The 15,000-nt window shown below is 46.1% G+C and overlaps 2 protein-coding genes across 2 annotated transcripts in view; both read left to right on the top strand.

Annotated features, from left to right (window-relative positions):
- LOC135828340 (uncharacterized) overlaps positions 1 to 3,028 on the top strand; it is a 10,750-nt gene extending 7,722 nt beyond the window's left edge. The window contains exon 8 of the mRNA XM_065340785.1: positions 1,690 to 3,028. Within this exon, the coding sequence (XP_065196857.1) occupies positions 1,690 to 2,034 (345 nt within the window). The 3' untranslated portion in view covers positions 2,035 to 3,028. The remainder of the gene's footprint in view (positions 1 to 1,689) is intronic.
- Positions 3,029 to 5,357: 2,329 nt separating this feature from the next.
- The window catches only part of LOC135827817 (uncharacterized), a 14,242-nt gene continuing 4,599 nt past the window's right edge, over positions 5,358 to 15,000 (top strand). Inside the window, exons 1-5 of the mRNA XM_065340245.1 lie at positions 5,358 to 5,669; positions 8,550 to 8,853; positions 9,790 to 9,971; positions 11,329 to 11,475; positions 13,941 to 14,026. Coding sequence (XP_065196317.1) covers positions 8,609 to 8,853; positions 9,790 to 9,971; positions 11,329 to 11,475; positions 13,941 to 14,026 — 660 coding nt within the window. The 5' untranslated portion in view covers positions 5,358 to 5,669; positions 8,550 to 8,608. The remainder of the gene's footprint in view (positions 5,670 to 8,549; positions 8,854 to 9,789; positions 9,972 to 11,328; positions 11,476 to 13,940; positions 14,027 to 15,000) is intronic.

Below are 15,000 nucleotides of genomic sequence, written 5' to 3'. Positions count from 1 at the left end.
TGACTGGTAATGTCGGCATCTTTTAAACTCCTTACACCCATACTACAGTCCATTCATATCAAGATGGGCCCTGGCTCTGGCGAGCTCCCATATTTGGCGATTTTCCATGAGTACACAGTGCAGTGCTGCGAACTTTGAAATTTGAAAACGGCAGTGTTGAAACGATCTCAACGGGTACTCGTTAGCTCGCTCGCCAGAAACTCGGCTCGTTTGTGCGGCCAGCTCGTTTCCACTAACGAACACCGTACACCGTAATCCATACACATGGCAGTACAAGTCGAGCGGGGAGTCGGAAAACTTTTTACGACTCCCTGGTCGATCGAGAGTCCAGTCCCGCGCAAAGTGAAAATCACTCTCAGTTACAGTGACTGCATGCCGCCTGCACGACACTGAGTTGTTTCAGTTGTCGTTGCAGCTTTGGTGGACTTCACTGATGTCTTGTTCCGCATCTGCTGACCTGCTGCAGGACAAACCTCTGTCAACTCTCCATTCGAGTGAAAGTTATGCTCAGTCGTTTGGAAGTTTTCTCCCGCGGTGCAGCAAAGAACAGGGCTACAGTCTTTGCAAAACGGTCTATTCTTACAAAGGCTGCTCAACGACGGCGCTGAAAAGACATCTCGACACCAAACAGCAGTCCGAAGTGAAGCAGCAGCATCCCCAAACGCCGGCGGTGATAATTTGGACCAGCTGAATTGAAAAAATCGAACTTAGGAAAAAAATATTTAAAAATCATTATTTGCCACATCAATGAAACTCGTTAGCTCGCTCGATAGCTTGCTCGTTAGTGGAACTGATCGCTCGTTTGTTATAGATACGCTCGTTTCAACACTAGAAAACGGGTCCAAAAAGGGTACCTAAACTGGGGATCGAACCGCACGATGCACTGTTGCAGGCGGGGTCAAACGGCCTGGATTTTGATGGTTTTTCCCTATTCAGTGCTTTTGGGGCAAAACCTGGCCGAAATCCTATTCTTGCTATGGCTTCCTTTTCGGACAAAAAAACTTCAGAAACAAAATTGGAAGAGGATTCCATTGGGGATGGCAGAAAAAAATTCTAAAAAAACTCAATGTTTGACCCATTTATGGCCAAAAGCTAGAAGTCCATCTTTTTCTGAATGGACTGTACAATACTTGCCAAAACAATCCGGCCAATGCTGCATGCATAGTACTAGTCAACTACCATGTGCTGCATTGGCCGGATATTTTTGGCGAACATTGTAGATATGCACATAATTGGTACATTGGTACATAATTGGTACATTTTTGGCGAACATTGTAGATATACACATAATTTTTCCAGGTGACATCAAAATTTAACGACTTCCTGTAGAACGGGTAATTCTAGCGACTATTAATTTTAGCGTTTTCTCATTGTCAACCGGTTAGCGACGTTTTATTTTAGCGATTTGCAGCGATTTTACTCACGGATCACCGGTGCACTACTATGTCTCAACGGATTAGCGACTTGAAACTTTAGCGAAAATGAGTCGATCGCTAAATTCGCTAGGGTTTTTACGTCGCTAAAATTACCCGTTCTACAGTATATGAATTGGTCAAATCGTTAACATTAAAATTCGTTTATGAATGACAGTGGTCTTACAGTAACATCACCCAGTAGACAGTCATGTAGTACGTGTAGATCTAAATCTGTGTTTGTGTAATTGCCATGCTGTGTTTGTGATTCTCTCAGGCTATCAAAGAATTTGATCTGACCTACATCCACCCTCGCCAGTCTATTCTGGACGCAGGCGAGTCGTGTATCGAGTTTGGTGCTGTGACACTGCCGGCCAACTATCAGCCACCAACCACTGCCGCTGCGGACAGTACTGCTGCTGCTGCTGCTGTTGCTGCATCACCGAGCACGGCATCGGACGAGGGCAGCGCGACCGCCACTGCTGAGGTACAGGCTGCGGAGACAGCCACGGAGACAACACCAGCGTCCGACGTCGACGCCGAAGCTCCATACACCGACGTCGACTCAACGCCCGCCAAGCCGAGCGAGGACACGACCGTGACATCGCAGAATGACGAATAGCGATGACGCGGCGGTGAGCTGTATTGCGTGCACCACCGACCCATGTGGGAAGTACCATACAAGTGCATACCTGCCAAGTACTGAAAGCGCCTCTTCTAGATCGTAAGAGCAAAATCCCTAGATTTGCCAAAGGTTTTGGGGTGAGATGTCATCTCGTACTTAGCAGGTACATGTGTACAAGTGAGGCAATTCATGTACCAGGTTTCTTCATATCCTCTGCTTTACATTCTGAATAACCAACCGGGGTCTCCGAGAATCTCCTCTATTTATTTCCGTCCGCCACTCGCATTACAAGCTGGACTATTCGATTCCGGTGATAACAATACTGGGACCTCTCAGTCACGAAAGAAGAAACTGTTTTGACGGCCGACGTCATGGGTTTGTGGACCAGCCTCTTTTGGCCGCTTTCCGCCGGCAATGGTACTCCGTGAGTACGCCGCGCCAACTGTTGACTGATTTCCTTGTTGTTTTCAGTCATACGAGCGTCCGCTGCATGGACATTGGTGTTCTCAGGTGTAAATGCAGTCGTTGCAATATCTTTTCTCCGACCAACTTTCTGTTTTGCAAAATTTGTTAACTAACTTCATCTATCGTTCAGTTATCAACAACCATTTATACCCACATGTACATGTTGTGGCAATCATGCTACAGCATGATCTCTGTTTTCACCCTCAAGATGGGCCATGCCGGAATATCATTGGTGAATACAATATTTAAACTCGTATAACTCATAACTCGTTCTCATGTGTTTCTTCTTTATTGATACTTCTGAAGTATTTATAGTGACATCTGCAGCAGAGAGGCCGTATTTAAACGTTTTTTGAGTTGAGATGCCCTAATAGAGGAGTTAACATAATTGAGCTGCACGTTATTTCTGACGTGACACATAATTTCACGTCAAATTTGGCGTAAAACTCCAAATTTCGACGTGAGCTGCAGGTCACTCGCGTTGTTTTCCAACGCGCGAGAAGTATTCACTGTTCACAATTTCCTATTTCTGCTTCGACTGATCTGTTTCTTTCCAATCTTCTAGTGGCAGGATTTCACACACACTACTGTAGTTGTAGCTGTAGCCTGTGTAGGCAATTCCCACCCAGTGCTACCATGGTTACTGCCCTGCAGACATTAGCCCGCGGAGGAGCAAGAGACTCGAGGAGAATGATGTTTGCAGACTTTGCAGTGAGCTACCTGACCATTGTCCAATCCACTGGCCCTGAATACAACTGAAGTGATATTATGAAGTGGCACTATTTCATATTATTACAGGCACTATTTCAATTAAAAAAAAGAAGGACTCGGATTGATGGAGAGCCCGGCAAGGATAATTTATACAAGTAGAAAAAAGGACCAAGGAACTACAAGTAGCGATATAATGTCCACTTACACCACCCAACACCACCAGTTACTAAAAAATCAGCTCATGCGATAACATTGCCCGGCACTGACCAACGGTACTGACGTTTTACAACTAACTGGCTATCAGTGGACATTAGAGCGGAAATAATACTAAGTCTTGTAGTTCCTAGAATCCTTGGTCCTTTTCTTTTGTAGAAAAAAAGGAAGATGTAAACATTTTACAGTGCATGCATGCGCATGCGCACTGTCCTTTCTAGTATCAACACTTAAAGCCCTTGAAAAGTGGTCTACAAAGTACTGTAAATTTCACAAATTTTCGGTGTACTTTTATTTTCGGTACTTTCGGTGCGTCTGTTTCATACCTAAAATTTCAATACACCGAACAAACACTAACACACATAAACCAATAGGGAACTGCTTCTCTGTACCGAAAATTTCTGTTCACCTAACCTAGCCTGTTGCCCTCATACCGAAAATATTGAGCACCGAAAATTTCTGAAATTAGAGTAGATCTACAATCTATTCTATTTTAGCAGAACGGCCCGTGACCTGTACAAGACAGTATAGAGGCACTAGGAACCGGTTTTCTGCTTTCTCCTCAAGCGAAGTACAAGCAGCTAGAAACAACGGGAATAGAGTATTGCTTAGTATGTAGACTGCATACTACATGTACAGTATAATACTATGATAAATTGATAATTACACCATACTACACAATCATGCTCCGGCAGTGGGAGTCGTCAGTTATTGTTTCGGCACAAGTTAGTTGTTGCTATGATTTCCGCGAATGGAGATGCGGCTGGTGTTGTTGTTGTTGTTGTTGTTGTTGTTGTAGAAGTCTATTTGGTGTGTAGGCTGCCTCAGTGTTTTTCGCTCAACCCGTGGTGAATATGAATATGAATGGTCTCCACCAGTACTAGAAGAATCCGCCTCTGATTCACCTGGGCCGTGCCGGCTCTTTTGTCAGTGATCTCTCGCAGATGCTGACCGGGGTCAAGTCCGTTACAAGTCCCTGGAATGAGGAGCTAAAGGAACTCCTCAGCCCACCCCAGGAACTGTTACTTGACATAGCTGGCGAGGCGGGGGTATCCAGCTGGAGGACGGCTGACCCCTCCAGGCCTCCATCGGTGATTTTGGGCTGAACAAGTCGGATTTTCCTGATGCGTTGGCTACTAGTATCCGGTAGCGCTGGCTCCTCCGCGACTTGCCGAGCACATGTGTGTGTGGAGCAGTACTGTCTTTCGTCAAGTTTGGATCACGCAGCGACGTGTCCTACAGGGGGTTATCCCACCCTGAGGCACAACACGCTGCGTGGCTGATGCGATGGGCGCTGCTCTACCAGATGTCCTGCTTGAGCCTCCCCTTCTGCCGCTGGAAGGTGAGTCGCTCTCCGGAGCCTCGGCCAAAAAAAAAGAAAAGAAGAGACGAAGCCCGGTTGGACATCTGTGCAAGACTTCTGGTCTCGACATCTGGATGCATTTTTATGTTAATAGGGTTACTCACCCATCAGTGTCCGTGTTGTCGAGAGGGCAACTGCTAGCGTGTAGTGAATGTTGAGAGACGTGCATTCACACTTCACACTTTATTAGGCTTTGAGGCTTTGGTCTTCACCATGTTCACTGATGTACTTGATAGTGATGCAGTCAAGACTGACAAGATCAACGTCACGTCTGAGAATGAGATACAGTTATTATATTATTTTTAATTTATTATTTATTATTATTAGTCTGACTGCCATTATTACTACAATGACTTAATGTTAATATGTACATGACTTTTTTTTGTACAGTCATTGTTGGCGTAGATATCTACATGACCAGATGACAGTAGGTCTACATCATGTACATGATGGCAGATCTACATCATACAATCATGGTCCTTGGTACTAGTAATCATGGTAATGCCGTAGGCGTAGTAATGGTAGCCTACAGCCAGGATCAGATCAGATCTTCATCACTCGCTGCGTGCATGCATGCACACTTCCCACTCAGTCTCTAGCTAACTAACTCTGCCTCGTGACATGAGTTCACGCGCCGCGCTAGCGCTAGCGATGTCCATTTTTTTCGGCATGTGTAATTCACTGCACATCGCAAAATCAATCTGGATCCGGCCGGCTGTTATTTCGATAACAATAATAATAATTATTATTGTGCAGCCCCGACCTTTGACTGTACGGACGCCGTTCACAGGTGCAGGGCGCAAACTAACGCCGCGATCGGATTTATTTGAGCAGCATCACGGATCGCGGAGTCGTCAAGTACATAACCAGTGTACTACAGGTCAGATTTTACTCCATGACTTGTACAGAAAGGGGTGGTTTACGAAAATGAATTTGAGAATACGATCACTATAAGAGGTATATTACTATAGCCGACAACCCTATAGCCGATCCGCACTGTATAACCTTTTTAATTTTTTTTATGAACTATTACTTCCTGAATTATTGATCAGAGTGGATCATTAGCAACGTACATGTACATGTAGCTAGGTCAACATCATTAGACTCAAGAGTACAACGGCATGTACAATCATGCACATGTATAAAAAAAATAAAAAGATCGACGAGTTCGCGTGCCGGGCAGGTCAAGAACAAGGAGTCGTACAACTCCCTGGTCAAGAACCACCTTTCCGTTTCCGTGGGACGCCACCACCCCATGATCAGGCGTCAGATGCGGCTCCTAAACGGTGGGGGAGGATAGATCAGATCCAGCAACCAATCATGTATACACGTACATAACCCAGACTGGCCTAGGCTTGTACAGGTCCTCCCTCGTTAGTAGAAAAATGGCCCATCACAAAAGTTATCATTAAAACGAGACTTATCTTGTAAAATGACTTTCAACTAAAGATACAAGAAGCACTGATTCGTACTTCTATGGGGTACCATCAATACAAGATAAATTATCGGCGCTTGAAATAGTGCGAGCTCCAGTGTGGGAGCAAACCCATTCCTAAACAAAATCATCGCCGAAGTCGCCACCTCTATTTTGAACTCGTTATAAGATAATGGAACATATCCAAAATAGCTGTTTGCATTTGTATTTGTATTTATGGGGAACTCAGTTCCGGCATCGGTCCGCCTTGCTGCTTCACCAAGTCAATTTCGTATCGCAATCCTAGATTGGCTAGGGTACCCCGTAAGGAGACCATAGGTCTGTGGGTACTGCCCTAGAGAAATATGAATAAATACTATACTACTACTACTACTACTACTACTATGGATTCTCCACAGGCCTTAGCCTAAATCGAGGGAGTCTCCTTGGATACAAGAGATCGTCCATATCTACTGAATACAACATATGGGTTCGCATGGGACTTCGGGTATAAGGACACTTTGCGAATACGGACACTTTTCTGATGCCCCGCCGAGTGTCGTCATTCACGAAGTTGACTGTAGATAGAATACGTTGTGTCTTTCTGCTTTCTCCTCAGCATGATGAGTTTTGGCCTTGGGTGTGCATGGTCGGTACTACCGTACTGGCAATATATGTTGCCGCGTAATGCGTAACGCAGGGGGTGCGGCGTAACGCGCGACCAGGCTAGTGCGACAAATTTTCGTTGCGTTCATAACGCGCGTCCGGCGGGGTGCGGCGATCTTTTCATTGCAGTTTGCAAAAAATGATGCGGCAATAACAAAAAAATGATGCGGCAATAGCAAAAAAGTGATGCGGCAATAGCAAAAAAAGGACTGCGGCAATATAGAAACCTGTGTAACGGCTCCTGTGCGACTTTGCATGTAATGCCCTGCGTGCGGTAAACATGTGCCAATGTAACGCTTCATGGCCTCACTGCGACCATAATTATATTGCCAGTACGGTATCTTATACTGAGGGTTTGGCACTCCAGGCACCTGGGCAAAGGACGTCGTTATAACGAATTTGATGCACTAACGAATTAAGTCGTAACCGGACCTGTAAACAGTTGTATAGACCACGTTTCGCCCGGGGATTTCAGATTTCTATTTACTATTATATGACGGGGTTTGTGTACTATTGAACCGGACTCGTTAGAATGAGGGAGAACGTGTAATAGGGTTTTATTCAGAAAAAAACGCGATCCTTTCCAGGGGCGTCTCAAGGTATTTTTGGATGGTACGGTCAGTCATCTGCAGTACAGTTTACTAGTGGGGGAGGAATGGCGGAGCCAAATTTTTTGGAAATTTAGAGTCCAGATCAGTGTGTGCCCACTTCATTGCTGATGATGGTTATTTCATGACCGAAACGTTGAAATGAAATATTTTTCTGGTGAAAAGCAGTGATTTGAGTGTGAGCCAGTGTTGCTCACAACCACATTTTTCAGATCAGTGTATGTTTTTGATTCACGGGTAACTGGGGCAAAACGTGGTAGGGTCAATACGGTAGTGACCGTGTACCGTGTGCGAGGCCCCTGCAGCCTGCAGCCTGCTATCAGCTTTGTGCTCTTGTACTCTTGCCAGTGCAGTGCAGTCCGATCTGGGTTTACTACAGCCCAAATAGTCACGGCATGCTCCAGCAACTGCACGTGTATGCGCCGCTAGGCCTGATGCAGGCAAGCCACAGGATGCAGCAGGGGGTCGTGAAATGCCGGTATTTTACTACTCCCTGAGATAAAGGCTGCGTCGAGCACCAACCCATACACGCACGAGTCCATGACCTGGGATCATCCGAGACTTTTTTATTATTATTTTTATTCCAAGCAATACATGGCTGGGGTAGCTAATGACCACTTTGGGTGGCGATTGCAGGGTTGTTTTTGCCAACCATGGCTAACAAGGAAAAAGAGTAAGAAGTCAAAAGAAAAGGAAAAGAAGAAAAAAAGAAGCAAATATGGACTACAATTGTGGTCTAAAGCAAGGCGTTCCCTGAATGCTGTTAAAGCCACTGCAAATAGCCATTGAAAGGGGTGGGGGGGGGGGGAGTGTCGCAATGCAGAAGAGCGGGCTAGAGGAAGGGAGAGTTGGTTCCTAGTGGAGCTATCCTGTCGAAACCAGTCGAATTTTTTAAGATGCGGGGTATTTTTTGGAAAATCGAATACAATGGATGAGACAGCACATCAGGATTCGTCGTCTTGCGCAGAGCCATGATGACCACATGTGTGGCACAGTGTAAGAGTATAATGGACTCTTGGCGTCTTTCCCAAATTCACGCCGGAATTTTACAACTGCTTTGGTTTTTTTGTAGGTGTGTAGCTACAGTATTCCTTCCCCAAACTGTTCTCAACGAAGACTAGCCCGGTCGCAATGATGGAGAAAGTTTTGGTGACTGGTGCAAGTGGCTATATCGCCTCTCACATTGTCCACCAGTTGCTCAGCGCTCGCAACGAAGATGGCTCTCCGCGGTACGAGGTGCGGGGCACCGTCCGCATCTCGTCACTGGAGAAGAAGACGCCGCTCCTGATGGAGATGGCTGGCAAAATTGACGATGGTGCGGCGGCGCGCCTGGAAGTGGTCGGTGCTGATCTGCACTCGGACGAAGGCTGGCAGAGGTATGTCCTTGTGTTATGTCCTTGTTGAACGGACTGTAGGCGTGTATGGAGTATAGGCGTATAGACTGTGTACGGGTGAGCCAGTCACTTGGTGTGATCATGTGAGGTTCTCCTTTTTATTTATATTTTTTACGTGAAATGTAGAGAACAGGTGTCTGAGTCTAGCTAGGCTTTGCGTGTTTTGGGTCCAGATTTCTACGCGGAGATACAGTACAGTTCTCAAACGTTGTAGCACAGGCAGGGAAAATGCGCACAGACCTACATACTACATACTAGCAAGAGTACACATATCCCGTTATCAGGTTATGTACTTTATGCTACTGGGTGGTATTCGAATCAGGGAGAGCCCGGCGTCGAGTTGCACACTCTTGGTTATGTACGAATAGTGCCGAAATGTTGTATATTTACAGTATACTAAGCTCAAAGTCTCAATTTCTCAAATTTTGCTCTTGTTGTGCTTTGCACTTAAACTCACCACATGTACATGTACACTCACCTTTGCGAATAACGACACTCGGCGGGGCATCAGAAAAGTGTCGTTATTCGTGAAGTGTCGTTATACCCGAAGTCTCATTATAATTATGTATTACAATTGGGTGGGACTTTGCTCTGGGCTTGGACATTCTGTCGTTATTTGCGAATTGTCGTTATATCCGCAGTCGTTATTAGCGAAGTTGACTGTACATTGTGGTTCTGTCCTAGACGATAACTCAAGATAGGTCGCTTGGGTGAGATGCGATGCTCCGGCAGGACTTCAGTAGCATTGGTGATTGTGAACCATGTATTTGTTGTGTATGGGTTGATCCTTGCGTTTGTGCGAGTACATGCGTGTGTGTGTGTGTGTGTGTGTGTGTGTGTATGTTTGTATGTGCGTGTGTGCATGTGCATATGCATGGTTGCTTGCTTGCATGTTTGCCTGCTCGTGGATACGCACAGTGCAGTGGACGGATGCACATACGTACAGCACACAGCCTCGCCTCTTCCGACGTCCGTTCCCCAGGACCCCGAAGAACTGTCTCGACCGGCAGTAGGTGGCGTTGAGAGAGTACTCAAGGCCTGTCAGCAAGCCAAGACGGTCAAGAGAGTTGTTATGACCAGTTCAGCAGCAGCTATTGCAGGTAAATGAACATTACAGTCCCGGAGCCAGCTCCTGAGGGGTGGTATGGCCCCAGGTTGACTGCAGGGCCGATCAGTTTCCCTGGCCCAATTTCAAGTGTGTCATGGAACGATGCATGTCTTCTGCATCACACCTGTACGTTCCAGCTATACATACCGCTAGCAACACGGGCCCGCCGGAAGGTGGGCGAAGTTGGTCCGGTTTGAGGGGGTCCGGAGGATCTCCCCTGGAAATGGTTTGAATAGTTTAGGAGGGAGACTCTAGCGACTCAGTAGCGAGGATAGTTTAGTCGTTATCAATTTTATTGATCATACACGGACAATCTGTAATGCTGGAATTGGTAAAAACTGGTACGGCCATGGCCGCCGCACCAGCTGTGCCAGTGGCGTCGGCCCTGCATTAAACTACTGTACTAAAATCCATAAACATAACGAAGTGATAATTCTAACGACTTAACGAGGAGAAATCTGTGGTTAAAATAGAAATCGTTATACAGAGATCGATACATACATGTACATGTATACTGTTGCTATTGAGCGTTCAGGTTGAGTGAGAATCGTTACCTTTGGCACGTAAACCAGTCAATTTTAGGAAATCGTTATATATGCGCCTCGTTAGAATAAGTATAACTATGGCATGGTTGGGGCTCACTTGGAGGGCACTGGAAATCCATTATTGCCCAACCTACCATGCCATAATGGATTTATCACTTTCAGTCTAACATTACTGAAGACACTAGCCTGAAAGAATCAAAACTAAAGGAGAAAGTCGACCTCGTGTGCAGCAACACTTGAAAGGAAAGAAAAGCGGAGATGGCCACTTTCGAAGACGCGTTCACGTGTACACTGCACTGACTCTGTACACAGTCACCTTGTTCGAATCCCGTAGATTTCACGCGTCCAGTGTCACTGTCAGGGTTGTCACGGACGACGGGCTTTGGATGCAGGCGTTGGACTGATTTATAGCCCGCTCATACTGATCAGTGATTGGCCCGATCCAAGGAAACAGTCACGTGACATGTGATAATGGCTTTTACAGTGCCATAGTCCATACATATGAGACTCAGTTTTGTGAAAATCTGATCCGGCTAGATTTTGGTTCAGAACCAAATTCAAAACGGCTAGACATTGGTTTTAAGTCAGGCACATGGCAAGCAGGAAATGTGTGTGTGTGTTGGGGGGGGGGGGGGGGGCAGAGTACGTGGGTGCGTATGCGCATGGGTGTGTGTGTTGGTATATCGTGTGCAGGCCGCAGTAACATTCTAGGTATAGTGTAACTTTGACCATCCTCCCCCTCCCCCGCAATCTCTGTGCCTCTTATCTGTTTCCTCTACCCGTGTATTTGCTGCCGTACAACAGGGTCCGGAAACCCTTCAATGGGCGATAAACCTGCCGATCATGTGTTCAGCGAAGAAGACTGGGCGACACCAGAACTGTGCCCACCGTATGAGCGCAGCAAGACCTTGGCTGAGCGTCGAGCCTGGGAGATGTGGAGGGACACTCCAGGTAGGAGTATGATGGTAGAGAGTAACACCATTTGCAGGGCATGAAGTTGTTCTGAGCAGCTTTACTGCCTTGTTGGTTAATGCTTCCTCTAAAAGAGGCTGCTGTCTGCCAAGAATATTATATATTTACAAGTCATGATGGATGATGCGTGCAAGATATTAGTGTCTGCTGCTTGAAAAGCCTTACACAGATTTTATAATGAACTCGGATGGAGAGCCAAGGATTATTTATAAAAAGTACAAGTAAAAAGCTGAACTGATTGTTTAGTAACTGGTGGTGTTAGTGGACATTATAGTGTACTGTAAATATACAAAATTTCGGCGCTGCAAAATTTCGGCACTTCACGATTTTTGACATTTCGGCGGCGATTTTTTTCGGCATGGGGTAGAGGGCATGGTTTAGTGCGACAGATGCTGTGAAAAATTTCATCGGCGTTTTAATTTAGGCGTTTTGGGTCGGTGCCGAATATAAATACCGTACTGGCAATATATATGGTCGCAGTGAGGCCATGAAGCGTTACATTGGCACATGTTTACCGCACGCAGGGCGTTACATGCAAAGTCGCACAGGAGCCGTTACACAGGTTTCTATATTGCCGCAGTCCTTTTTTTGCTATTGCCGCATCATTTTTTTGCTATTGCCGCATCATTTTTTTGCTATTGCCGCATCATTTTTTGCAAACTGCAATTAAAAGATTGCCGCACCCCGCCGGATGCGCGTTGCGAATGCAACGAAAATTTGTCGCACTAGCCTGGTCGCGCGTTACGCCGCACCCCCCTGCGTTACGCGTTACGCGGCAACATATATTGCCAGTACGGTAGCTGCTGAAAATTTGTATATGTACAATAACTTGTAGTTCAAGAAACTAACTCGCCTCCTCCATGCGCTCTAAAGCCGACCGTTGCTACCCTCGGTAGCCATTACTCACACCAATAACTTCAAACAACGACGGGGTCACGGGTAAAACATTTCCTTCTGACAGCTGTTTCGCCTATCAAAGGCTCGTCAGGGAAGGTGATACTGATATTGTAATTGACATGGCATACTGATTTTATTCCCGTAGCTATGCAGAAGACGTTACTTCAGTAACGTCTGGCGCTAGCCAGGGTCCACACAGCTTTAATTTGGTATTTGTTTGTTTGTGTGTTTGTTTGTTTGTGTCACGCCTGGCGCTATCCGTATCTGACGGCAAAAAAGCATAGGATGTTATAAATTTTTCAATTCTCCTATTTTTTTTTCAGGCATATCCTGGGATTCGAACCCGCACTATCGCCCTACATGCATTCCCCCATACACTTCGCATTCATACCCATTCTTCCAAGTTGCTTCACGTTATGATCTTGCGTTTGAAAGCCCTATTTGAATATTGCGGGCAGCTGTATGTGGCCAGCTGTGTTTGATGGTACGGTACGGTACGGGAGACGGTGTCGTATTACCCTCGATCGTACCTGTCCCGTACCTATCCACTACCGTACCGTGCCATCAAAGACGGCTGGCCACAATGCATATTCAAATAGGGCTTTGAAATGCAAGATCACAATGTGAAACAACTTGGAAGAATTAGTATGTATGCGAAGTGTATCGGGGGATGCATGCAGGGCGCGCGATAGTGCGGGTTCGAATCCCAGGTTATGTCTTAAAAAAAGGATTTTTTTAAAGAATTTATAACATCCCTATGCTTTTTGTTTGTCTAGGTCATCAAGGCAAAAAAGCATAGCGTAGGGCCCTGAGCTTCCAAGCTCTCTCGTACGGTGCAATTATTATGGGCGCAAGAAAGAAACTAGGCAAGGTGTAACACTGAGAAGTTCCAAGAATATTCTCAAAGCCGTTGGTTCTAGGAAAATAGCAGGTGAGAAACTGTATTCGTCCAATCACAAGCTGCTAACATTTTGCATGGCTCGATAATGCAATCAGTATGCGTGTGTGTGGCGTGTATATGTGTGTGTGTGTGTGTGTGTGTGTGTGTGTGTGTGTGTGTGTGTGTGTGTGTGTGTGTGCGTGTGTTTCTAGTAGCTCTTCTTTCATTCTCCTGGGTGATTACCAACAGCCAGTGTATGCCGGAGTATGTGGTGTGGCGTGTGTGTAAAAAAATGAAAAATAGGGATTCACTGGCCAGAAAAAGCCACTTCAATCAGCTGTGTGGTGGACACCAGGCTAGAAAATAGTGGCGGTCAATTCATCAGCCTAGCAAGCTGTTGAATGGTGTAATCCCAGCACAAGTTGCTATGTCTGACATAGCTGTTCACTATCATCGCTTACGCGATGGGCATGTCTGAGGTCTGAGGTGTTTGCGTGCGTGTGTGTGTGTGTGTGTGTGCTTGTGTATGTGTGTGCATGTGTGTGCGTGTGTGTGTGTGTGTGTGCTTGTGTATGTGTGTGCATGTGTGTGCATGTGTGTGTGCATATGCATTATGCATGCATTCATATGTGTGTGTTCATATGTGCTGATATCCACGTCCACACAGAGGAGGGCCGTTTTGAGCTGGTTGTCATAAACCCAGTCATGGTAATGGGACCGCTGGTTATGAGCAACGCCGGTGCTTCATTGATGGTATGTATTGAGACTATTGACGCTGCTGCCTAGCCGTCGGCGGATACTGCTCTAAAAGTGGCAGTTTCTGCTGGAAAAGCAGTGAGATTGGCAGAACCATACAAGCCTTATGGCAGTTGCTTCTATGAATTCTGCTCCATTTCTTTATTCAGAATTATACCGAATATCCGTGAAATAGGCATGGAAAATTTCTAGGGGGGCGTTCGAATTGTCACTCATTGACGTTTCGAGGAGTTTTGTTTTTCTGAAGAGGTGGTTTATTGGCCTCTCCAGAAAACGAAAGTCTCCTCGAAACTCCTCGAAACTCCACAATCTCATTCGATGGGAGAGGTGGATTAGTTTAGAAGACCCTGGAATATTCCCGCGTCGAGATAATCGATCGGATCGGACGTCATTATCGCCATTACAATTCCACTAAAAACTCTAAAATGATAGAAACCGTTCTATTGTGTCACTTCAACTAATCTCTTCTGAGATGTTTCTCGAGAAGGTGATGGGGACAATTCGAACGCATTATTCCCAATTGAACATGGTTGAAGAAGCGGTCACGTGCTCCTGCGTACACCAGTCACCTGGTCACCGCGGCAGCAGGCGATAATTTTCACACCAAAGTTCAACTCAAAGATTCAAAGGTTCAACTCGAGTGACAGAAACTCGCCCAAACATTCTGCCAAATTGTCTGCCGGCGTTATCCACCAATGGCTCCCTTCAGCCTCACTCTGCATGTACCGGCACAGACCACCCTACAGCATCTTACAGTGGCACTGTTGCCATAGCATGTAACCATAGCAACGCAAGTACAATTTGGCGTGCACACCGCTAGTTAGGTTTAGCACTGAGAAGACCGAACCTTGCGCCCGGGACTGAGGTTCAGTGGCACTTGTCCGAACCTTGCGCCTGGGACTGAGGTTCTGTGACATTTGTCCTGAGCTAACACGGTGCTGCTCAATGAAATCCGATCGCTTTGAGAATGT

This window comes from Sycon ciliatum, chromosome 12, assembly GCF_964019385.1.
Source record: "Sycon ciliatum chromosome 12, ocSycCili1.1, whole genome shotgun sequence".
Taxonomy (NCBI): domain Eukaryota; kingdom Metazoa; phylum Porifera; class Calcarea; order Leucosolenida; family Sycettidae; genus Sycon; species Sycon ciliatum.
The sequence above is the reverse complement of the archived record's forward strand: the minus strand, read 5'-3'. Positions and strand labels throughout refer to the sequence as shown.